Here is a 26,459-nt window from a genome sequence, read left to right as displayed (position 1 = left end):
TATCATCACCAGACCACGCACAAACTCGTGACATCTCTGAAGTTTTCCATCAACAGCCGAAGTCCCACCTCTGCCGCATGCAGAGCATTCCTTTCATTGTGGCTATTCTGGACATTGTGGCGTTAAAGGCCTATCCACCATCGCAGCCAGATATTTTGGATATCCTGAGGTTTATGGCTCAGTCATGGGTCTTGGAGAGGATGACTGAGCCTTCTTGGTCTCCTAGCCTGATGCATCCTCTTCAAACCGAAATACTAGCATTATATGCAGGACCTACCGTTTAACCTTCGGTGTCAGTGGCCTCTGTAAAAGAGCTACCTCTCTAACCGGTTGTATCCAAACGACCGCATGACCTGTGGCTGGCCACTCTCCCTTCACCACCTAGATTTCATGGTTGTGACAGATGCTTCTTTGCTCGGATCGGGGGTCAACTGGGAGAGATAAGGATCAGAGACCTTTGGCTTCTGGTAGAGAGCCAGCTCCACATCAAATGGAGCTTTGGGCTGATTGGTCTTTCCCTGAATGACTTCCTGCCTTCCAACAGGGGAGACTGGTGTTGGACCTCATGTACCACAAAACTGCCTTGTGTGGAACTACAAAAAGTGGGTAGAGTTGGGGTCTTTGGTACTATGCTGGGAGACTTTACTCCTGTGGAAGTGACTGGAGCAAGATATCTTTCTGGTACCCATTTGTCTGACAGGGCCGCTGAAGGGCACTCAGAAACTGAGCAACCTTAGGCTGGCCGATCATGAGTGGGATCTTCACCCAGAGATAGCAAGAGGCATCTTCAAACGGCGGGGTTCGCCCTGGCTAGATTTTTACCAATGAAAACGTAGTGTCATCAATATTTCACTTTGGAAGTTTTCTCCTAGGCATTTGCTGGGAGACTCATTCCGGCTGGAATGAAACGAAGACGTTTTTGTATGCGTTTCCACTTTTACCTCTCCAGCCTCGTGTTCCGAGGAAGATCAGGACAGACTAGACACAAGGCTTTTATTTGCCCCTAGAGCTCCTGTCCTCTGATCAGACCTACCATTTGAGGATGACCTCTTGTCTCCGCAAAGGGGCAGGTTCTTGCGTCAGAGTCTCCACAACCTACACATCCCATCTGTGGGGATTGTGTGGCCAGAATTAAATGATTTTTGGCTTGCTGGGCGAAGTGGTTGGTGCCATTCTTGGGTCCAGACGCCCCTCCAGAAAGTCTGTGTGCCTAATGTGAACCACTGACCCATTAAAATCCAGACTTCCTGATGTTCTTTTGTTTATTCGTTAGCTCAGCAAGGTTTTAAGGTGTGCTTACGAAAAGGTTATCCGTTGGCCTTTTCACAATTGCTGTGTTTACCTGACCAACTGTTTAAGCCTCCGATTGTCAGGTGCTTCATAAATGGTTTGACTTGCATATCTCCCACACGTCATTAATTATGCCACAATAAGACTTTGTTCCTCATGGACCCAGCCCTTTGAGTCAATTCACTGCTGTTCTTTTCTACTCTTTCCTCAAAATACCATATACCTTGTTGAGATTACGCTTTCACAATTAATGAGTGAACTACAGGCACTTTTGGTGCAACCTCCCTTCACCAACTTCTTTCCAGACAAATTGGTACTAAAAAATGAGCAGTCTTTCTACAGAACTTTGAGACTCCCTCCCACATTGGCCAATTGATTACCTTGCCAACGTTTTTTAGCTATGCCTTACCCCACAAAAGAAGAGAAACTCCATCGACTTGACCCTAAAATGTTTCTGAGCTTTTATGTCAACTTCACAAAAGGCTATCACATGGATGAGCAGCTCTTTGTCAGTTTTTCTGGTATTGCCATGCTCATACCGAGATGTCCACCATTTATAATGAGCATACATGATTTGAGCTAATGCACCAAACCGACCCACAAATTTCAGTGACCGCAGTCTTTCTTGATGCAGAAAAAGCATTTGACTTCCTGTCGTGGGACTACATACTAAAAATACTGGACTGCTTAGGAGTGGGCAGAGTATTTGCCCAATTGGGTAAACTATTTTATGGGCTCTCAGCACCAAGAGGTAGAATAAATGGTGCCTTATCACCAGCTTTTAGCATTTCCAGTGGCACATGCCAGATATGCCTCCTCTCACCAAAAATGTTCGCGCTATTAGTCAAGTCACTGGCTCCTGTACTCTGAAAACATTGCTGATAGAGGCATATATACGGGCAGAAGGTACTTACTGCTCTTGAACTATGCAGATGATATTCTCTTCCACACTAGACACCCTGGGAAAAAATCTGTCTCCAATAGTTGGTGAAAGATTATGGTTTGGAGGTATATCAAGTCTGCAAATAAACTGGAGTAAATCAAGGGTTTTCACACTCGGAGAAAACTCCAGCCTGTGGATGGAGTTCCCAATTATATGGAAGGCAGAATCCATAAAATACAACCGTAAGATTCATAGCGATTACCAAGTGGTACTACGGGACAGTTAAGGAGCGGAGTTATCTAAGGTACAAAAACAAGCCAAAAATGGATAGACCTTCCATTATATTATCCCTAGCAGTTAGAATTACTTTAAAGCGGTCACACTTTCCAAACTTTTAAAGCTATTTAGCAATATTCCAGTTTCTCTCCTAAACATTCTTTCGAAATATCAGGTCAATATTGACAAGACTAATCTGGACAGGTAAGCATCCTTCTATAACTTGTAGAAAGTGGAAAAAAGACCTTGGCCAATAGTTCACTAATGAGAGGTGGCAATTTCGCTGCTACCAAACTCAAACATTTGTTGAAGGGCAAACACTGGCTGCTACATTTTAAATATCTGCATCAAATATATTTCATACCCATGATACTATAAATGTATGGCCTTGGAGGTGCCCAGATGTAATTATGAAATAACTTACTGATAGAGATTTCTAGCTGCATAGGGTATTGAAGGTAAGTTTCAATTATTTTAAGGACACAGAGGCGAGGATTTTGCGTTCCTTCTTCGCTTTAATCACATATCAAACCCAGAGGCCATTGAAGCATTACAAAACTACTTTTCCCAGGAACACCAGGGAAAACAAAACCATAGAGTTCATAAGTCCTTCTGATGTCTCTGCAGCCAGGTCACAACATAATCCTCTGTCGCTGCTTACTCTCCCTCTTTCTTCACTCGAATAACGCCACAAGTATCTTTGTACTCGTCTAGTTTCACTCCATTTCCTGTAAAGACATATTGCGTCAGTGACCGTTTCACAAACTCTTCTTATGCGAAATATTTTCATTTGAAAGGCAAGCACCAACATTGTAATAGGCGGGTACAACCATTTCACTTATGAAACATAGAACATAGCATTGTAAAGGTAAAAGCAAAATACTTACTCCAGAACGGTGTGGTATTGAGTTCCCTTGGTCACCAGGTGGCATAATCCTAGCCTCCATGTCCTTAATCAAATTGAAACTTACCTTCACTAAGCAAGGCAAATTTAAATTCTGTGTCGGGACCGGAGGCAAGGATTGTGCTAGTTCAAAGCTTACTCCCCACTAATTGGACATTAGAGTAGAATCTCGGAAAAGTAGAATCCTAAGACCAGTCTGCGGCACACATGAGATCCTCTAAGCGTGGTCCAAGACAAAAGGCTTTCGAAGTCATTGCTCCTCTTGTTGTATGTGCTCCAAATATTTTGGTATCCATGCCAGCTTCTTGCATCACCCATCGGACACAACAGGCTATATAGTCTGGGAAGATACAGCTTTGTGCGATTTTTCCAATGCAATGAGAAGTTGGCTTTCTCCCGGAGGTCGAATCTCTAAAGTCATTTGCTCATATGCTGCGAGGCATTGAATCACATAGAACTTGGGAGATTTTGCAAACGCTGGATAAGAAATTGTGCCAGTATTGGAATTTGTACGCCACCTGACTGTGAAAATAACCCCTTCTGGGAAGAACACACAGGCCATTAGAACTAAAGCTCGCATGTCCTAAACTCTCCTGCACTACACAAGACAAAGTAACACAGGCAACTTGGCCAAGGGTTCTTTCCGGAACAGAAACCGGTTCGGTTGCCATGACAAAAAAATTGTTGGTCTAGGTTAACATCCCAAAGTGCTGCATATTGCGGTGAATGCCCCTAAGCAACCTACAAACAAAAGTGTGCTCGTCAACTGTGGTCCCGTCTACAGGAGCATGTCTCGCTGAAATCGTTGAGCGAAAAGCGGTAATTTACTGATACTCTAGCCTGTCTTCTGCCAGGCTTGACTAGAATTGAGCTCCTAGACTAGATCAGCACCCACAGGATCCACTTCCCGTTGCAGACACCAATGTACCCATCTTGTCTAGGAACAATGGTAACGTTTGATGGTAGTGGCAGCCCAGTCATTGGCGAGGAAGAAATCAGTGGGATGCTATAAGGCTAGGAGCTTCTAGCTTTGCCTGTAATCCGTCACACCATCAGCTGTAAAGATCCCTCCCCCATCAAGTGATGCAGGTCGAGATCTGGACTCAGTAGAAGGTGAGGTAAGTGGGGGAGTCGGATTGGAGAATCCCTGGAACGTTCCGGAAGAACTGTAAACCACACTTGAGACTTCCGTATTGGTGTTATCATGATCACCTCCACTTGTTGCCTGTGTACCTGAGCTAACGCCCAGGTGATCATTGAGAATGGAGTAAACTCATAGCCCTTCCCAATGTTGGAAGAATGCGTCTTTCTCCTTTGCATGTGGGTCTGGTCTCAGCTGAAGAACGGTGGCTGCTGGTGATTGAGGTGAGAAGCAAACCGGTCAATCGAGAATAAATCCCATTTGTCGAGCAGCCTGCGAAAGACCTGAGGGTCCAGATTCCACGGGCTCGATTCCTGGAGGTGCCGTGAAGGCCAGCCCTCTATCTGGTTGGCCTGGTAGAATTTCCACCGTGACTGACCCTAGATTCTCCATTCAGAAAGTCCAGAACTCTTGCTATATCTGCCAAGGTGCAAGACCTGGTCCCCCAAGGTGATTGATATATTTTCTTCAGGAGGACTGAAGACTGTATACTATCTTTCGTCCAACACTTGCCAGGAGCTCCAAACAATTTATATGGAAGTTTTTTGAGTGGTGACCAGCTTCCTCTGATGGGGAAATCCCCACACCTTGTGCCTCAACCAACCAGACCTGCTGACATCCGATTTGATCACCAAATCGGGAGAGTAACCCAAGATAGCGCTCCCGTTCCAGGCCTTCATATAGTGGGAACCCACCATTATCTTTCCTCTCTGGCTTTGCCTGAGAGTGGAACCAATTACGAATATGTTAGGCCCTTTCTCAGGTGGTGTGCTTTAAGGTGCTGTAGGGCCTGATAGTGCAGTGGGCCTGGAAAAAAATCACGTAGTTCGATGAGTCCCACCCATCTTTTGCAAACCCTAGGAAGGTCATTCCCTGACCCGGGGTTAGAAGAGACTTCTTTTAGCTGATAATGAACCACAGGCCTTGCAATAGGTTTATCGCCATCTGAAGGTGTGCTATCAGTTTCCTGGGGCACTGGGCCAGAAGGAGTATGTCGTCTAAATAAACCATAAGCCAAATTCTCTGTCCTGTGAAATTCTACTGCTGGCTTGAGGACCTTCATTAAGCACCAGGGTTCTGATGAGGAGTGGCCGCAGTGGAGGGTGACAAGCTTGAAAGTCTGTTAGTGCCACATGAACTGCAGAAAGTGGCGATGGGGGGCTTAACCAGCACATCTAGGTGCACATCTTTCAGGTCCAGACGCACCATCCAGTCTGACAGGAGCAACACGTCCCTGAGGAGATGAATGCCTTCCATTTTGAAGTGGTGGTACACCACATAGTTGGACTATTTTTCAGTTGGGACCCACTCTGCAGACCTAAGGTGGATAATATCATCCAGGTCCAGCATACCCGAAACACCCTGTTGCGCTGGAACGGGAACTGAAGCTGGGTGCCACAATCTGGCAGAGCCCACATATTTGTATCAGGAGAGTGCCCGTCTTGTTGGTCAGGAGTGCCGAGGCAGGGGCGTTCGCGATTAGGCTCTGCAGACCCAGCGGAGTCTTCCTGAGTCAGAGAATGGGCCAGAAACATATGTTTAATTAGTTCAAATGCATTCTTATCTACCCCTTTCCTGCACTTTATCTTTGGGGGTGGGACCCATCTGCTTGGGCGCACTCTCTAGCTATTTGGTCGGAGAGGTGTTGTTTCAAGGGTCCCATGAGGTAATTCACTGCCCTATAAATCAAGGTATCAATAACCTTGTAGAAGTCTTCATCCCACTGGAAAAACAGCAATGAGTCGTCTTCCTCATATGTAGCTTGTAGGGGCTTAATGGCCATTTTGCCAAATGCTAGAAGTAGCACTGTGCACTGACGATATAAGTATGTAGGCATCTGGGAAGCAGCAGCCAAAGGCATGAATGTATGGGGGCTGAGGCGGTCCTGATGATTCACACCCAAGCTTGTAGATTTTAAGAGGCTGGGAGGGATCCCAGGCTATTTGAGTGGCCCGAGGCACTCGGTTATGGAGGCAAGAGCCCTAGGGGCATGTACACCCTGTGGGATATTGAGGGTAACGAGCTGCCCAGGACTGTTCCCTAATGATAGCCTTCAGAGGCCTTATAACACTTACAGACCCCACAGGGCATTAAACGCTGGTGAATACAGATCCCACTAGGGTGTCAAGGATCAATGAGAGAAATACTCACCCAACACTGAGCTGGGTGTCACCCTGAGCAGCAGGACAAGGCTTGGTCAGTTTAAGGCTCCGACATAGCACGTTGAACTCCAGCTAAGAGGGAGATGCGTGTCACAGAGCCAGTGTGTCTCGCCTGACAACAGTGCCCTCTAGGGGCCTGAGGACCTCACCGCAGTCCACAAATGGGGAAAACGTTGCTTAAGGAGCGCAGAAGCGGTCCCACGACAACAACCATGGATTGGAAAAGAAAGTGCGTACGTGCGCGGAGTCAAAGCACAACATCAGCCCAAAATACACTTCAGCAAATGCACAGGAATACTGTACATTGCAAGTGAAAAATAGAACACCACTCATTTGGCTGCTGAGCAGTGAAGAAAGAGGGAGAGTAAGCAGTGACAGAGGACTATGTTGGGACCTGGTTACAGAGACTAAAGAAGGACTTAGGAACCTTATGGTTTTGTTTTCACTGGTGTTCATGGAAAATGTAGTTTCTTAGTGCTTTAATGGCTTCTGCGTCGGTTATGTGATTAAAGCGAAGAAGGAAAGCATATTACTCGCCTCGGGTCCTGACATAGAATCCGCACATTTTGAATAATCCTTCGGTGTCAGACTGGATCTGCAAACTTTTTGCAGTGCTTCTGCATGCTAGCAGGTAGTGCCTTGAGGCTCTCACTGACGCCGTTCTGCTTCGGAGATTACTTGCGGAGCCTGTATCAGTGCATCTCCTGAGCACTCAAGTCAGTTCCTTTCTTTCGGATCTGGAGCTCCCTCTCATCTCTTTTGAGACCTTACCTCAATCAGAAAATTGCTTTACAGTGTGCAAGGGACATGTCACCTCTCATAACAACAGATTTTGTTTAAGTGCTGTAAGGACTATTGGATACAAATGTCTGTGACAGATCCTTCCCAGATTTTCCTGTGGTGCCTGGGGTCGTGCCACAACTCTTAAGGCCTGCAGTGACTGTGTCGATGAACCAGAAGGCCAAACCAGACTGCAGTGGGGAAACTCCACCTCCAGGCATCAGAGAACTACAAGACGAGACATGTCCAAGTCAAGTTAGGTCCTGATCTTGTTTGAGATCCAGAAGTCTCTGGTTCTGTCTTCATCTCAATCAAGGTCTTAGGGGAAGTCAAAGAAAAAATACAAGAGTTATAGGTTGGACTTAACCCCTTTCCGCCACTAACACTCCCCAGAGCAGATGTGGGGGCAGTACCATACGTCTTGCTCTGAAGTCATTTGACTTTGGAGCTGATACCACAACTTGTTCTGGCACAGCCAGATTTTCTGGGGTAATCCACTGCTCCTAAACAGATTGAAGAGTTCCTGTGCGGACTTAGCCGGTGCCTGGCCAGTACTCTGGGCGATTTTTGGGGCACTCTCTAGCCATTTGGTCAGAGGCATTGTTTCATGGGCCCCATGAGGTCATTCACTCCCCTATAAATTGAGGTATTCGTTGCCTCGTAGAAGTCTTCATCCCACTGGAGGAACAGCAATGAGTCGTCTTCCTCATATGTAGCTTGTGAGGGCTGCATGGCCATTCTGCCAAAGACAAGAAGTAGCGCTGTACGCTGACAATAGAAGTATGTGGGCATCTGAGGATGTAGTATGTAGGCACCAGATCCGCTGCTCTTAAACAGATTGTAAAGTTCTGTGAAGCCACACTTCCACTTTCTGGATCCTTGCCGACTCCCTCTGTGCTCCACGGTGCCGTGAGGTTCTCCACGTGCAGTACTACTGGCCCTCTATGCCAGCTGTACCCTCTGAGCCCCACTGCAGGGTCATCTGTGGTGCTGCGTTCCATGCCGGTCATAGTACCTCAAGGCTGATGCCAACTCCATTTATGCTGCAAGACGAGGCCCAATTGTCCTCTCTGATGCCAAGTTGGTGCCAGTTCGACCTAACCGAGGCCACGCCCGGCTGCAATAGAGATCCTGGTTCCACTGAGGTGCTTCTTATGCCATGGTAATTCGTAAGGCAGTCATTCTCTTTCACCTCCAGCACTTCTTTGGTGGTTGAACTAATGTTCTTACAAAAGTCCTTCTGCTGGGGCAATCCTCCAGTGAGCCCTTCTTTCCTTTTTAACAAGGCCATTACGAATACTTTGATGGGGGACATGGGTCAAACCTTGCTTGGGCCCCCTGTTCAACCGCCAGATTGAATGACTCCTTCTGGCCCTGGGTCACCTTGCATGTTTTTTTCACACAGTCTCCTGAAAGCTTTGTGGTGCAGGCGTCTACAAGTAAGTCTAACCCCAATATGTTCCATACTACTTTGTGATTGGGAGTCAAAACGAGTGGAGACGTTCAGGAAAAGATTTTTACGGGCAAGTTGGTAAGTATTACTACTGTATACATAATAGCAAGTTGTCAACTGATAATTCTTCACTATGCTGTTATAGTTATAATTGCACCATGGTGTAGCCACTAAGATTCCCAGCTACATTATTCTGAGGCGTTGATTTCATTTCTGGACTCCTAACTCAGATTGCCAATGAGGATCTTATCATGGCTCTAATGACCCAGCAATGGCACTACTATTTAAGTCTTATGCACCTCCCAAGTTGAGTTGTACCCAAACAGTGTTCAGTCTGGTAGCTGGAACCAAAAAAATCTCAGGCCCCCAGAAAGCCATCTTTAGTTGACCTAGTTCTTCATAACTGAGTTACTGTTGTTTAATTATAAAGGTGTTGCATCATTATATTTTGTTCACATCTTACATTTTATGCTCTGTTTTATGTGTTTTTTTTTCTTCTGTTTTTGCTTTTCTTTCCATCTTATGTACTGTGCTTTAATGCTCTTGGGTCATGTTCACGCTTTATAAAACATTTTAAATAAAATAAAAAAAAATGATGCTTGCTTCAACAACTAATGCTAAGTTACGAATTATGTCATGACAAACAATTTTCATTTTTATTTTCCCACTGTCCACTGGGTTAACTGTGCTGCCAGCAACTAAAACAGTGGTCCCCGGCAGGTCAGGTGCTGGGGTTGGTTTTTTTTTATTGTGTGGAAATGTTTTTTGTTTCTGGTTCCAGCACTGCCGCCTTGAATACCAGGTTTTTAATTGTTGTTTGCTAAAAGCAGTATGGAATTACTGCCCTAGCCCACATTAAAAACATGACAAGCATTTGATTTAACTTGCTGCTGTCTACATTGGAAATATGACTGGAATTGTGGAGGATCACTGACAGAATATCGGAACCAAAAATATTGTGTGGTCAGAATATAGTACCAAAATTTGAGAAGGTACCTTGAAGATATATATAGTCAAGTTACATATATTTGAAGTTGTATGTAGTAAAACTTTACTTACCTGTAGAAACGTACCTTAACAATATTTTTGTACTCAAAATTCTTGGCACAGTATTTTGTCCTACAATAGCCTTGGTGCCATTATTCTGTGCAAACACCATTGTAGCAGTTGACTACTGCCCACTACTGTAAAACGCTAATGTTCTGCCTGGACAATCTTTGAACTGCATTATGTCTATGATATTTCAAAATGCCAATAAAGAAATAAAAAAACTACTGCCCACACTAGCTGCACGTTTGATATTGTAGCTCTGAAGCTGCTACTGCCCTTACATCTAGGATTGCTACATCAACTTTCTTGTCTTTCGCAGTTTAAATATATACACTGACACTGTAGCTGTTAAGCAGCTAGCAGCTTATGCTTCTGGGCTGGAGTGCAGTTGCAATCTCAAGCAGTACTCTGCCTTGTAAGGGGTAAAATTATGCAGTTCACATTCCTGTAAGACTTGCAGAATTTGTAACCCAACCAAGACTACCAATCCAAAGCAGTCCTCAAATCTATCCAGACCTCGTTTGTTGCTCTGCTACTAAAAACTAGATTGCAAAGAGGAATATGGGAGTTACTTAGTCTTAATTACAGAACCAAATGTTTTTAATAAGCTCACAAGGCATTTTGGGTTTGGTTGTGTACCCAGCAGCAGAATGTTGAGGGAATACAAAATCTGCCAGTATATAAATGTTATTCTGAAAGATTCACCTATCCTTTCCAGGTCAAGCAGGATGTTTTTCTCAAAGTCCTGCTATAATATCATTCAAACATCATTAGCAATATCCCCAGACTAGCTATATGTTTATAGATTTTGAACATTGTTTTTTTTGACACAGTGTGGCATAGATAACTGTTTAGCAACTGTAATATGACAACCTTAATTTAAGACAACATGCACAGGATACCTCTGAACTAATTTTAGTGCCCAGAAGCTAAGGAGAATTATCCTGAACGTTGAGGTAGGTGTTGGCACAGGCACCCTGTGGGCAGTTTAGTGCGGTCATTGTACAAAAGGCCCCCGTACACCAGCAGCCCTTAACCTGGGGCACACGGACCCTTGGGAGTCCACCACGTCTGTGCAGTGGGCCTTTGTATCCTTGACCAAATTTGTGGGAGCAGCACAAGCATAGCAAACTGTGCCTACTATGGACAGTTCGTGGCCTCAATTGCAGTACTTGCATGTGCTGACAAAGAGAGCATTTGTTATTAGCCATGACCGTGTCTGCGATGTCATGCTTTTAGTGGAAAGGTGGCAACTGATGGTACACATACTCTGTTCAATCGTGTTTTGGTTCTATATTAGATTTTGTATGTGCGCTATATTGTTTAGTTTGTTAATGGGTGTGGTGTTCCAAAGTGGAAATGGCAGATGAGAAGTTGAACAGAGTGCTAGCAAATAAACTGCAATATGTTTTTGTAAAAGTGCAAGGAAAACAACAAAAGGCAGATCCGAAAGCTTTTTCTGTAGTCTTTACTTTGCACTGGACTCTAGCATGTAGTCCAGGATGGAATTGATTGAATGAGAAGTGGGGTTGAGTTTTACATCTGTTGATTTGGTGGAGAAACTACTTGAGGTCATGCAGGGCAACCCTGTGCAACTGTCTAGATGAAACCAAGGTTCTTGATCGAGAGCATATGGATTATGGCATCAGGAGAGAAGGGCGTAGGTGAAAGTATCATGGGTCCTTCGGATAAGTGTCTTTGCACTGACACATGGCAGTTAGTTCTTAGGTTTTGGAAGTGAGAGTAGAATGAAGGGGAAAAAGCACATTTGATTATGATTCTTAAACTGATAGTTGAATAGGTATAAGGAGGGTATGCATATTACATACGTGTGCAAGCAAACAAATTGCAACCTAGCACTAAGTGTTTGGAGGATGTCCATAGGTGGAGGCTGGGTAGGCAGTTTGAGGAACACCAACATCCTGTATAAGATCAATGTGTATTTCCAGGATATCGCATGTACATTTGATCATAGTATGGGATTTCTGTTTAATTCACGAACCTTCTAACCACAATGTGTTATAAATATATATATATATATTTTCTTTTTAGCTTTTATGACTTTGCCAGTAAAGTCAACGAGGAAAGTTTGGACCGGATTCTTAAAGATCGACGAAAAGTAAGTCATACAGATGCAACCATCATATTGTCTTCTTAGCAATCCTCTGTAGCTGCAAATGCCCCACATTATACTTGGTGTAACGTGTAGATCATTGTACATCCGGGAATGCTTGCACATCTTTTATTATCCTACTTGGTGCCATTGATAATTCTCATCTGTAGTGGGTGGGTTTTATGCTAGGTCTTTTTAAGCAATTTCATAGTTTGGACATGCCTTTGATGCAGTGCTGATCCTTCGAAGAAGAAAGCTAAACATAGACTTGACCTGCAAATAAGCAGTTCTGAATCCTGAATGGAGATCGTAGAGAGGCATGTTTCACACAATGAAGTGTTTTTTAGTTGCTCTGCTATACCAGCTTTCCAGGCCTTTTGCTTAGGGTATGGGGAGATGGGAGGCTGAATTGGGGGAGTGAATATTTAGTAGAAGTAAGTTGACGTCAGCAGGGTCCCTTTTTTTTCATGTCTTCATGTTTTTTATTCTTATAACAGTGGAGTGACTCGACTAGGTCATTAGTTCAAAATATTTTATTTGGTTTATACAAACCATAAAAACACATATGAAATATAAATCAGTTGAAAACATTAAAAATTATTTACTTTCTTCTAAGACAGCGATATCATACGATCTGCATGACATGGGTTCTCTTCATACATGCTATGATCAGTCTTTCTCCAGTCTTAGGGCTCCGATCAAACCTCATCAACCTCTTTACAAGTTGCATCGCCAAAGGCTCCCTCTGAGGCCCACTTACTCCATTTACACTGCAGTGATTTTACTGTGTCTGGCTTTTCCTATTGTCTGTACCCCAGTAGCACCCACATCTCCTTTCCTACCTTCTCTTCCCATCTCTAGTGACGCATATCTGACTAACTGCTTTTCTCAACTGGATGGCCCTACGATCTTGTATGTCATTCCTTCGAAAACTGAAGTTGTTTACGTCCAGCGTCATCTCCTTCCATCCCTCCACCTGCTTCCACCTCGCTCCATACCCCTTACTATGGTGCTTGATGGGGATTAGGATCTTTTTCCTCCAGTTTACAAACTCAGTTTAATTATGTAGAACTAAGGCATAATCATATGTTCAATTTACGAGGATTTTCAGTGTATATAGGCGCCCTGTTCCTAACCCTAAAGGGTACATTGAGAGCCCTCAGGTTCTTTCCTGTTTAGTCTAGTTGGAAAGTTAAAGGCAAAAGACATAATGGGCGTCTATTACGTTTGAGTTTACTTTTCATACTCTTTAAATACATTATGGTTTTGTTGATTTCTACTCTTTTGCAATGTTGACATGTCCACGCTATAAACACTAGGTAGTTTTCTGTGACCATAAAACAAAGGATGAGTGTCATTGGGTTTCATATGGATTTAAATATATATCGGTGTCTTTATGCAAATGTTCCCCTGATATTGCTTGTACTGCTTTGTACTTTTTTGTAGTATATATTTGACATTCAATGAGACGTATGAACCATGAGGAGAAGCCACAGTAAGTGCAAATAAGTTGGTCACCTTGTTAGCCGATGATACCAGATCAGTGGATGTCTGTGATAGAGGCTTGACTGCATCAATAGTGTTGTTGATTTGGTCTTTTGAAGAAAGTCCTACCTGGATCTGCTGTTTCTGGCAGATGCTCGGAAATGGAGCTGTGTTTTGTACTCCAGCTGAGGAGAATTCAGCTTGGTGCTGCGAAGTAAGAAGCTTTGTGTTGTATATAGGTAGGCGTTTAATGCCTGCATCGGCCTAGTGCTTGCGTCACAGGTTGAGGAGTTATTGAGATGATAATTAGGGGAAACGTTGCAACTCCAAAGTTGAAAGTTGTGTGCTGTAAATCAGCAATGAGCCGCAACGCCAGGCTAGTCCTACCACATCTTTGTAAACTGAGAGAAAGATTGAACATAGTTGAGGGGGCAACATAAATAGGCTTGTCAACCAAAGTAGATTATAAATTCCACATGAAAAAAAGACCCACACTGTCCTAAAAATTGATGGGCAGTATCTTTTCTTTATAAGCACTCCTCAGCATTTGAGGCATTTCCCTGCAGTACTGGTGTGTACTTCTAATTGATAGTTGTGTTATTGGCATAATATATAACATTATTTAAAAAGAAGTGCATGACTTTTCTTTGACCCCCATCTTTTTACTCGTTGTGCTTCAAATAATGCCTGTCTCGTACACTTCCACTTACTCTTTGTCACACAAAATACCCATCTTGGACAGCATCTGGTGAGCTTTAAGCCACATTTATTGCCTTTTTACCCTGTTTTGCCCCCTTGCAACAATTTTTGAGCCACGCCTAATGGAAGCCTCTAATCTTGCTGGGCGTGCTTTATGACATGCAATTTTCAAACATCACATTTCAATTTCTGTGTCGTTAATTCTTACCTTGAGCTCGCTTTACTATTTCTGCCTCCACAAATGCTCATCTCGTTCTGTTGCTCTTTATGACCACATTACCTCTCCTTCTGGAGTAATTTGTTGTCTATTTTAGATCACACTTTTTATGTCCTGCTCATAATGCTATTCCAGTCCATCTTTACGCAAACCAGATGCCAATCTAAATTTCTTTCCTTTCTGTTAGTCCCAATCATTTATAATAAGCTAAAACCCATATTTCATTTTATCCTTGCCCTAGTGGTCTATCTTGATTAAGCTTTTCAGTCGAATTCTTTAACCACTGTGCTCCTTTTTTACAGAAAGTAATTGGCTGGTACAGATTTAGAAGGAACACGCAACAACAAATGTCATATCGAGAGCAGGTCCTCCACAAACAGCTGACGGAACTTCTCGGTGTTCCTGATCTTGTCTTTCTTCTTATCAGCTTCATCTCTACCGCAAACAACTCAACCCATGCCCTGGAGCATGTGCTCTTCAGACCGAACCGCAGGTACCATGTTGGACGTTTTCTTAAAGTGTTTTATATCACTGTCTTTCTTACTGATGTGTTTAGTGTTGCATTTGGGAGATCAGGGTGAGATGAACTAAAGTGAGGATATTTGATGGCATGTAATGTCATCAGTTTGAAGCTTTTTTGTGGAACACGGTCCGGTTTCACAGTCTACACAAAATTGCCCACTGTTGTGACATACTCCTTGAAATTGCATGAAGTTTTAGTTTGATCTTTCTAACGTTGCCTACCTGTTTTTTGAGTCATCCATGCATGATACAGATCTGTTATACAATCATATACTCTTGCCATGTGGAAGTTATGAATAGTCTTTCCAAACATGAAAAACAGCCAGTTAACATCAGCCGGATGATTGCAGTGGAGGTAGCCTTGTTTCCCCCGGGACTGGCGCAGTCGACAAAAAGTGATATATATTATACCTACTATTGTATGACTGTTGGTTTCCCTCAGGAGGTGATTGTGTTCATCACAATACACTTGTTGGCAAAACCAGAGCTTTATACAACAAAGCAGTATTGGTACAGTTGTGCCCACACATCATGAAAAGTGATTTGGAACTGAAATTGCAACAATAAAAATGCAGTTTATCTGGAATAAAAATAAATGCATTATCAACAGTATTTGACATTTTAAGTTTTGAAACGGGTGCGTTAAATTGATGGAGAAGAGGCTATCCTCAACATTTGGAGTAAAAAATGTTGGGAGGCTGGACAAAAAATTTGAGAAGTGTACTACTCTGGTCAGTAACACTGTTGTCCGGTGTATATTGTGAAGGTAGTCATCCCTCCAAGATAGACATCCACAACATTTACCCATAATCCTCCTGCTATACCATTGGCCTTAAGACATTTTACATTCACATAATTGTGTTACTTTGTCCATTCTTGATGTATAAGTTACCCAACTTGAAACATTCCCTGAGGTGCGAAATTGTTTTATCCTACAGATACCAACTGCATTTATTCCTGACATTTATGGACTCCGATAAAAATAATATTTTATGTAGAATAACATCGTATTCAATACGGGATGATCAGCAAATGTTTCCCATTTTTTCTTTTTTACAAGCACCAGTCAGAAGTAAAGTTATGTTGTATGAAGGCTTATTAGAATGAATAATAGACACTACAAATACTGACATGAAACAGAGATCAGAGGTAGGAAAAATGCACTGGAGGGGGGGGGGGAACGCCTGCTGGATATCAGATTTCAAGGCTTTTGAATACGTCAAGTTGGTATTGTTGTTTACATGAGTCAAGTTTTTCACATTTCAAGAAAGTTTAATTTCTCATCCCTAACGCAGTAGGCCAGTCCCTAAATTTAGTTCAGATTTGTTCTGTTAGATCATAAATGTATCCATAAGTATGAGGAATTTTTTCCGGTAGAGTTTTCAGTGAGATACAATTTGTATTCATGCTTCTGAAATGTATTTGTGCTTGCTTCCTTCAAATTGCAACGGGTAACTTTTTTTTAAGATGGCTTAATTTCCAAGCTATTGGTAATACATATTCTTCTGATTAGCTCCGTATCAGATTGTGATCTTTTAACCTTCCACTAACAAAATCACAAAGATAACCTCAACCATCTTGAAAAATTGGCCGTGCACAAATTGTATTTGCTGGCTAATGTTTCCTTTTTAGAAAGGTTGAGTATACAGTTGATAGTTTGTATAGGGAGTGTAGTTTTAGGAGATCTTATTAGACATTTTCCCAGATACATTCGAATATATTTTAATTTATTGCTCCATTCAAATCCTTTTTTTTAGCAGAAATAGAAAACGTAAAATAGTTTATTTTTTGTACACGTTAAGAACTTACAATTTATTAAACCCAAGATAATGTAAAATAAAGCTTTGGCCTTTTCTTGCTTTCTGTTGTTCAATATTGGATTGGATGTATACCTACTTAGTCTCACGTTAAAAATATACCTTGCAGTAGATCATTGCTCTTAATCTAGATGATCGCATGAAACAACATTTTGGTAATTGATCACATGATTGGTTTGGCATCTTTTTTACAAGATTTCTTTGATATTAATTTCCAGATAACATAAATATTTGGGACTTTCCTAATGGTTGAGATTGTAGGGATGTTTTTTCATTTTACACCTCTTCATACTTTCCTTGGTTGCAACTATTCCAAACAAAAATGTATTATTTATTTTTGTAATCTACTAAAGCATGAGGGTAGTAAAGAAAGTACAAGTGAGGGTATCAGGTGAGAGGATATTCATTCAAAGCTCATGTACAGCATTTTAACAACACCAATGGACGAAGCACTTTAAGCAGAATACTGATGGGAGGTACTCACAATCATAGAATAAGACTTGGAAGAAATTACATTCCATTAAAAAGACATTCTTCAACAGAGGAACTTGCATTAGGATTTAAATATATCTAAGGCTGATCTCCCGTTATGCCAGTTTACTAGCTATACATTGGAGAGAGCGTTAAGGTCTGCCAGAGAAGGGAAATGGTGTGTACTGAATTCCACCCAAGACTAGGACAGTAGCCAAGCTATTCGGCTCTGATTAGGGGTGCTAAGAAGGCATGATTGGAAGACCTTGATGCAGCTTGTAGATATGTGGTTAACCAGTGTTTTCTAAGGGTGGTATTTCAACTGGCTTTAGCTTCTTACTGGTACCCATGTGAAATTTGATGTAGTGCAAATGTCTAATGCTTTTATTTTAAGTTTGGGAAACCAGTTCAGTCATGGAGGGTGTGATCCATGACCATGGCTTAGTAGCTCCAAACCGAATCATGCTCCTTTTCAGAACTAATTATAGTCTTGCTGTGCCGTCTCAATGAGTTAGTATATATTTTGCTGGAACTGAAGGGAAGGATGGATGAGTAGTCGGACATTGGATGGATGAGAAAAGGATAGAAGTGATGGATAGACGGGTTTCCGGATTCAAGCAGGAGGTTCAAACTGCTATTTTAAATCAACTGTTTGATCAGGAACATCTTTTCGGCCCCGCAGTTGACACATCCCTACAAAAGATGAAGAAGGATACTGAAACAACTAAGACTATGGGGGGCCTTACAGTTTCCTTCCCCTAGAGGCTCTTTTTGCCGCTCCTTCTACAGAGCCGGCTCCAAAACCATGGATCCAGAACATCCCTCCTCCTCCTACAAGAGCCCCACTCAAACATCCCCAAAAGCATACTTTCACGGAGGGTACAGAGGCAACAATAATAAAGGTAGAGTTTGTGGCAACAATAGCCGGACCCCCCCACCACTAAACAGTGACTTCCCTGCATTTCCCCCCCGATCATCCCACTCCTGTCTGGGGAAGTCTCTCAAAGTTCCTACCTGTCTGGAATTCCATCACAACAGACAAGTGGGTAAGACAAATTATCCAGTATGGTTATTGCCTGGAACTCACTTCTACCCTCCAAAAAACATTCCTCCCAGACAGCGTCCCATGTCCTCGGAGCATCTGTTACTTCTCAGACAAGAGGTTCTCTCTCTATTACAAAAACATGCAATAGAACCAGTCCCCTTGCCTCATCAAGGCCAAGGGGTTTACTCCCTGTATTTCCTAATCCCAAAAAAGGACGTCTCCCTCAGACCCATACTGAACCTCAGACCGCTAAACCTCTACATTCAGTCAGACCACTTTCACGTGGTCACTCTCCAACAGGTGCTCCCACCCGCGCTAAAGTTAATGATAGAGGCTGCCACTTCTGTGTCTGCAAGCTTCCCTTGGCTGCCCCTACACCACTTCAAGGTACCTGATACTGTTTCCAGTGCCGCGAGCTAAGGCATGTTCCCCACTTTTGCAAGCTTCTCTCAGCTGCACCTACACTACTGCAAGCACCTGCACTCTGGTCTCTGTTTGCCCTCCCACCTGTGAGATGAAGGAAAGACTGCAGCAAACATCAATGTTGACTGGGTAACCACCAAATCATGAGCCCTCCTAAAGAGTAAACAAATGCGAATTATAGGGTACATGTTGTCTTCGTTGGGCGGGCTGCGGGGGAGAGGTAGGGAGCGCTGTGCTACCACTTTCCAGACACTGCACCTGGGATGTCTCAGACAATGCTGGCACTCTCTGACTTAATTTGGCTGGGGTGATAACTTCCATTGTAAACTCCTGTCTCGTGCGAGGGCAGTTCGGCTTGCAGGACAATTTTACCAGTGTCTGAAAATGCTGCGGATCTCCTCTTTCTCGCCTCCATCCAATACCCACCCATCTATCCATCACTTCTATCCTTTTCTCATCCATCCAATGTCCAACTACTCATCCATCCTTCCGTCTTACTTTCATCCATTCAACATCCTCCTCTCCATTGATCCATACATCACCATGTCTCTCCTCCCATCTAGCCAATGGCAAATTCTCTATCTATCCATCCATCCATTCCTTGTGTCCTTCTCTTGTCCATTCAACATCCTCCTCATCTCCATCAATGCATCACCTCACTCTCCTCATCCACCCATCTGATACATCCTTCCTCTTCTGTTTGCTCAGAACATCCATCCATCTACCCATCCCATCCGATCCATCCATCCATTACCTGTCCTTCTCTTATCCATTCAGCATCCACCTGCTCTCCATCCATCCATCCATCCATTCATCCTCTCGTCTCTCCTCACATCCCTCCTCTCATCCATCTAACGTCCGTTCGTTCGTCCGTCCATCCATTGTCGACCTCTCTTCTCTCATCCATCATCTGTTCTCTTCCCCTTATAGAAAACCCGATGTGCACTATTACATTGTTCAGCTGTGCTTGTTTCAATGCGTGTCCCTTAAGTGTTTGTGAGTTACAGAGCTGTTGAAATCAGAGCGATGATTCCCAGTGGAAAAAGCGTACACTGTTAATAGTTTGTATTATAGCAGAGATTACAAGACCACTGTGTTGTGAGCTGCGACCACCCAAACATTCCACATCCCTGCCAAATAAGGGGCAATTCAGGAATGTGAACACTGCGACCCTGAAGTGGCCCACCCACTGTTTGGACTAGTAAAGATGGTTCTTGAGTGTGTCTGTGCAGCAGGAACAGAAATATTTATACATGGACCAAGAATTCTTTTCACTAACAGTTTTAAATAGATAAACCCATTTTAAATCAAAGTATCGACTGGTAGACTGCTAAAAAGGATGTTTTACTTTTGTAGTACGTTGTAAACTGAATCACCTTCCTACATTTCTAAAGCTATAAAAACAATCATTAGAGCAAGTAGGAAGAAAGTGTCAGCATTGCAAGAACAAAAAACTAGAAGACATTTTTGTATGTTAATTATTTTTTTAATAATGTTGTTCAGTTGTACATAATGTCTTCTTGGTTAAATAAAAGGTAACAAAAATGCTTAACACTATTTTATGATTACTTTTCAACATGTGGCACAGCTGTTACAATGCTCTACAGCATAGTTTAAAGACCTTGGCAAAGTCAATATCTCTGGCTAGACTCTTATAAGATCCAAAAGGCGAGACCTATTGGCTATGCCAATGCTGGTTGGGGTTTGTTATTATTGGTCTCTTTTGGAAGGATCTTGGTTGCCGTCTTTGGAGTTAATGGATTGGGTGAGGCAGACTATTTTCTTTGAGTAGAGGCCTCTGTGCTTCTGTGGAGCTGGCAGTGGGTGTTTTTGCTGTTAGGCGTTTGCACTGTTCTGAAGATTTTAGCTTTCTTTTACTCTGTCCTTATAGATACAATCAGAGGGTGTCACTCAACATCCCTAACCTGGGCAACACCAGTCAGCAGGAATATAAAATGTCCTCTGTGCCAAACACATCTCAGAACTATGCCAAAGTCATCAAGGAGCACGGGTAAGTGAATGTAGCAAGGAAACAGTCATGTGGCATCTGTAAAGGTTGTTGCAAACTGGAGCGAGGGTGAAGGATGGAACTCAAAGAAGCCTTATTATCATACTAAGTTAAAGACCTGGTAAGTCCCAAGTAATTCTGTCGTTGTCAGGTAATGGGCCCTCCTTTTTTTTTTTTTTTTTTAACAACCTATATTGCCTAGAAACAAAAAGTTTCCTTTTCTGTGCCCTACATAGGTTTCATCCGCGAGCAGCTGCAGAATCCTGGATTACTTTAGCAAACCTATTTTAGGGGCTCGACTTCACAAACCCGCACCATATTGTATGAAGCCCACAGCTTCAAGTATGCTCTATTCAAATGTGGAGCTCTTCTGTGCCATTCTGCTTTCCTTTCACGATATAAACAATATAGTATAGAGTTGAAGTACATACCTGTACAAGTAGTACATTTTAAGAGCTACTTGGAAGTCTAACTATCAGGTGATGCCACGCACGTTTAGCTGCAGCATAATTGTTTTGTGTAATAAGCTCTGCATTGACTAGAAGCGGCCACTTGCCTTTTGGTAAAATTATTTGCACTTCATAATTAAACAGATAGGCAAAGTTTAAGCATGAAGAAACAACATTGAATTTTTACCCATACCCCTAATCGTTTTGTAATTAATTTTTGGTTTAACCCCTTTACTGATGAGGCTTTTCCCCTCCCACTGCTGATCCTTTTTAGGTCTCGCCTGACCCAGGGCATGCGCTGGTCTGGCGAGACTTTCTGAGAGGGCTCCAAAAAGTGCTACCAAGCCAGCCTAGAGCTACAGTGCATGTGCGCAGGCGCGCGCGCCGCGCTTGATGCGATTACTTTCACTTTCGCAGCCGCTTTGATGTTTGATCGCGATCACTTTTGCGGCCGCTTGTCTTAATTAATTTTAATTTTTCAATGTTGCCTTTACTTTATTGTGACCGTAATCTATCGTGTTCGCTTTAGTCATGCTCTGAATGGAAGACTACTTTATTTAGAACATACATCTCCTTTTTCTTTTTTTTCTTTTTTTTTTTACCGGCTTCGCTCTATTCTTTCTATTCAAGACGTGGTTCCGTCCCTATAGCCACGCCAATACCGGAAAACGCACACTATTTTAAGGGCAGCACGGGAGTTAATTTCCTTCGGCACCCAAGACATTGGTTCTCGGTCGTTCAGGTAAGCATTACGATGCGCTCTTCATTCCCTTTCGCATTTTACTTCCCTGACCTCGAGCACGTTTAGAAGTCCGCTTTAAAACTATCATTCGCTCGCAGCGAAACCGTAGCACTGTCCTTAAATTTTAACTAATTGCGTTTTTGTTCTTATTTTTTGAACTGATATGTGACATAATGTGCCGCACCCACTGATATCTTAAATGAAAGCAAGGACAGAGAAGCGTCTATACGCGCTTCCAATACGCTTTTCTCCCCCATCTCTAACGTGCCTTATACGTGATGTAACACGCTGCGCCAAACTGGAACAGCATTAATTGGCATTACTGTCTTCACATTTTGACAAGGGAAGTGGCCATACGCGCCTCACCGTATTTAACCCATTGCTTTACATGGTTTCGTTGTATATTCTTTTATGATTAATTTCTATTTTGACATTTACGTGGTGTAACGCACAGCCCATACTATGACCAATATTGAATGCCTTTTTTATTTCCATGATAGTAACCACAGCGCATCCTTGGCATTGTAATCATTACCTATTTGCTTTATGGACATATTGGCGATTTTAGGCACTACACCTACTGCAAGCAGCTTTCTCTGGCCTTTCTTTTAATCCCATGATACGGGCCACAGCGCTCCCAGGACATTACAATCTATTACAATTGTTTGAGGCGGAATTTACTTTTCTATAGCCATTTTCGTTGAGCTATCGCGTAAGCGATGCTCTGCGAGACATTTAGTAGGTGGGTTTAGAAAGTGCTACCCACATTTTTGTGCTGGCGACAAGCTACAGTGCACGATGGCGTGCACGCGCACAGCTGCTCCCCGCATTCCCCTCTCCCTTCACGCCCAGCCAACTGCCTTTCCTGCGCCACCCTTCAGCACCATACCCCTCCCCCCGCTGCTGCGCGCACATCCCTAGCGTGCGTCATCGCGATCACTTTCGCTTTTAGAGTGATCGCGATGAGGGATTGTCAGTGTGTAATTGCTTTCACTTTAGCAGCGGCAGGCGCTCGCGCGCGCACCTCCCCTCCTGCGTCTCCATTAATTGAAAACCTATATGCTTTCACTCCATTCAGACTCCAAAAACTAAAACACACAACTTTCCGCTGAGTCAGAGGCAACACTCCAGACACCTCTCACAGCAGTTACCATGTAGGAGGTTTAACTTCTAGGTTCTGTATGCAGTCGTCTTTTTACGCGAGTTCTGTGTTCTGTAGGTTGCTCTTGAATATAACCTTAAATAACTATTGGTGGATAAGTATTCAAAAACTATTTATTTATTTTTTTAAATTGAACATAGGTTATTGGGTTTATCATGTCCTATTTTGCAAATACTGAGGACCAGTGAAGTGGGCATTGCCCCAGGGTCAGGAAGCACATATGAGTCTGTCTCTGTTGCATTTCACTGTACACTGCTATCAACAAAGTCATGTGCTGGCCTAGTAAAGAGATCATTCTTTCAAAACTTTTTAACTTTTTTTTATTTATTCAAAACCTATTTTTGATATAGCAGAGATTTCATCCCATTTTTCGTGAGACAGCTCTCTTTTTCTATCCAATTAATGACCCCTTGCCGAGTCCGATAGCTCAAATGAAGAAGGGCTTGCTTGCAAGTTTTAAGTGTAGCCTACAGGTAACTCATTAAAACACAAGCAAATAGGTCTTTACCTTTTATCATTCTTAGGGTGACAAAATGAGTGGGACGCATTTGGGTAAAAATAACCAGCTTTTTACATTAGCGCAACATGCGATTTGTTTTTTTGAGCTGAGTAGTTGAAATGCGGTGCTTTATGCTAATCATAACCATCACATTTATTCCCTTCTTCATGTCTTGTGCCTCTCTCATTCTCACACTCCCTCCTTGCTCCAGAATCTCACTATAGACACGCTCTGCAGAGATGAAACTAATAGTGTCTATGTACTGGCGTCTTTCCTCCCACCTCACTCCTAACTTGTTCTCCTTCTGTCCCTTTCGCTGCCCCTGTGATTCTGTGCCTTTCTCCTTCTGTCCCCTTCGCTGCCCCCGTGATTCTGTGCCTTTTTTCTCCTGTCCCCTTCGCTGCCCCCGTGATTCTGTGCCTTTTTCTCCTTCTGTCCCCTTCTCTGCCCCCGTGATTCTGTGCCGTTTTCTCTTTCTGTCCCCTTCGCTGCCCCCGTGATTCTGTGCCTTTCTCCTTCTGTCCCCTTTGCTGCCCTGTGACACAACCACACACACAACCACACACACAACCACACACACAAACAACCACAAGCACACACACACACGCACAACACACACACACGCACAACACACACACAACACACACGCACAACACACACACGCACAACACACACACGCACAACACACACACGCACAACACACACACACACGCACAACACACACACGCACAACACACACACGCACAACACACACACGCACAACACACACACGCACAACACACACACGCACAACACACACACGCACAACACGCACAACACACACACGCACAACACACACACGCACAACACACACACGCACAACACACACACGCACAACACACACACGCACAACACACACACGCACAACACACACACGCACAACACACACACGCACAACACACACACGCACAACACACACACGCACAACACACACACGCACAACACACACACGCACAACACACACACGCACAACACACACACACGCACAACACACACACACGCACAACACACACACACGCACAACACACACACACGCACAACACACACACACGCACAACACACACACACGCACAACACACACACACGCACAACACACACACACGCACAACACACACACACGCACAACACACACACACACACGCACAACACACACACACGCACAACACACACACGCACAACACACACACGCACAACACACACAACAACCACACACACACAACCACATTCACAAACACAACCACACACACACAACCACACCGTCAGTGCGCGCTTTCACCGGGCACAAACACCACCAGCCGTCAGTGCACGCTTTCACCAGGCACAAACACCACCAGCCGTCAGTGCACGCTTCCACCAGGCACACACCACCAGACGTCAGTGCACGCTTTCACCAGGCACACACACCACCAGCCATCAGTGCACAATTTCTACAGGCACAAACACCACCAGCCATCAGTGCTCGCTTCCACCAGGCACACACCACCGGACATCCGTGCACGCTTTCACCAGGCACACACATACCACCAGCTGTCCATGCACGCTTTCACCAGGCACACACACACCACCAGCCGTCAGTGCACGCTTTCACCAGGCACACACACACCACAAGCCGTCAGTGCAGGCTTTCACCAGGCACACCCACACCACCAGCCGTCAGTGCACGCTTTCACCAGGCACACACCACCAGCAGTCAGTGCACGCTTTCACATGGCACACACACCACCAGCCGTCAGTGCACGCTTCCACCAGGCACACACACCACCAGCCGTCAGTGCACGCTTCCACCAGGCACACACACCACCAGCCGGCAGTGCACACTTCCACCAGGCACACACACCACCAGCCATCAGTGCACAATTTCTACCGGCACACACGCCACCAGCCATCAGTGCACACATCAATTGTTAACGCATCCACAATTAAATATTGTAGCAATCGCAGTATGGCGCACTTTACTTTTAAACATATTCATCTAAAGCGCGGCATGCCACCATTGCTACAAAAATAAATACACATTTTTTAGGCCTACAATTTACAGACTTTGGTTGCAATTGGTGTTGCAATATTTAGCAATGCCAATAGCTCAAACGTAATTAATGCGAGACCTATTGGCTATGCCAATGCTTGTTTCGGATGTTGTGGCTTTGCACTTAAGCTTACATATGTGTATCAAGGCCATATTTGCATAGTTTTTTACCCATGTGTTGGGCACTCTAAAGTAACCAGGGTTTGGGGATTTCTTTGGAAGGAACCTAGACAAAGATTTTGTGTGTGTGTGTGTGTGTGTGTGTGTGTATATAATATATATATATATATGAAAGTGTTTTTTCCCCTAAAAAATGGTAACAACAAAAGGTTTGCTATGCTATGACCAGTTTTCAGGAACAGGTAGAGTTATAATTTTACCACAGTTTTTGCATTTTCTAAGCGGTAGTCTTTTATGTGGTGTCTACCTACGTGCACTTTGTGCTGGGAACTAGTGAAAACCCAGGCCACTGGGTCCATCATCCACGACTCCAAAATGCAACCTGGAGACAATAAGATTCCACATTGCAAGTTGACCCATTCTGATGATATCAGTAGCTGCGATATTTGGGCCCAAGCTTTGTCGCCACCCAGGGAAACATACAAAACCCAGACTTTCCTGAAAACTAGAAATCAAGTAATCTAAAAACTAGTAATTCTGTAGTAAGCTCAGGGTACTGTTTTTATTGGAAGAAGTGTGCAAATGTTTGGTGGTGTAGATTCCTGAATTTTCCTTCACTGAAATATCAGGAAATCTCAGGACAATGTGTGATTGATTTTTAGCCATAGTTTGCCAATTAAAGG

At 43.5% G+C, this 26,459-nt stretch overlaps 1 protein-coding gene across 2 annotated transcripts in view; it reads left to right on the top strand.

Moving 5' to 3' along the window:
* Positions 1-26,459, top strand: part of ABRAXAS2 (abraxas 2, BRISC complex subunit) — a 313,192-nt gene that overhangs the window by 196,488 nt on the left and 90,245 nt on the right. For both annotated transcript variants that reach the window (XM_085601520.1, XM_085601512.1), the window contains exons 4-6: positions 11,992-12,058; positions 14,756-14,946; positions 20,623-20,742. In XM_085601520.1, the coding sequence (XP_085457646.1) occupies positions 11,992-12,058; positions 14,756-14,946; positions 20,623-20,742 (378 nt within the window). The remainder of the gene's footprint in view (positions 1-11,991; positions 12,059-14,755; positions 14,947-20,622; positions 20,743-26,459) is intronic.

This window comes from Triturus cristatus, chromosome 1_2, assembly GCF_964204655.1.
Source record: "Triturus cristatus chromosome 1_2, aTriCri1.1, whole genome shotgun sequence".
Lineage (NCBI taxonomy): Eukaryota > Metazoa > Chordata > Amphibia > Caudata > Salamandridae > Triturus > Triturus cristatus.
This window is presented reverse-complemented; position numbering and strand designations above follow the sequence as displayed.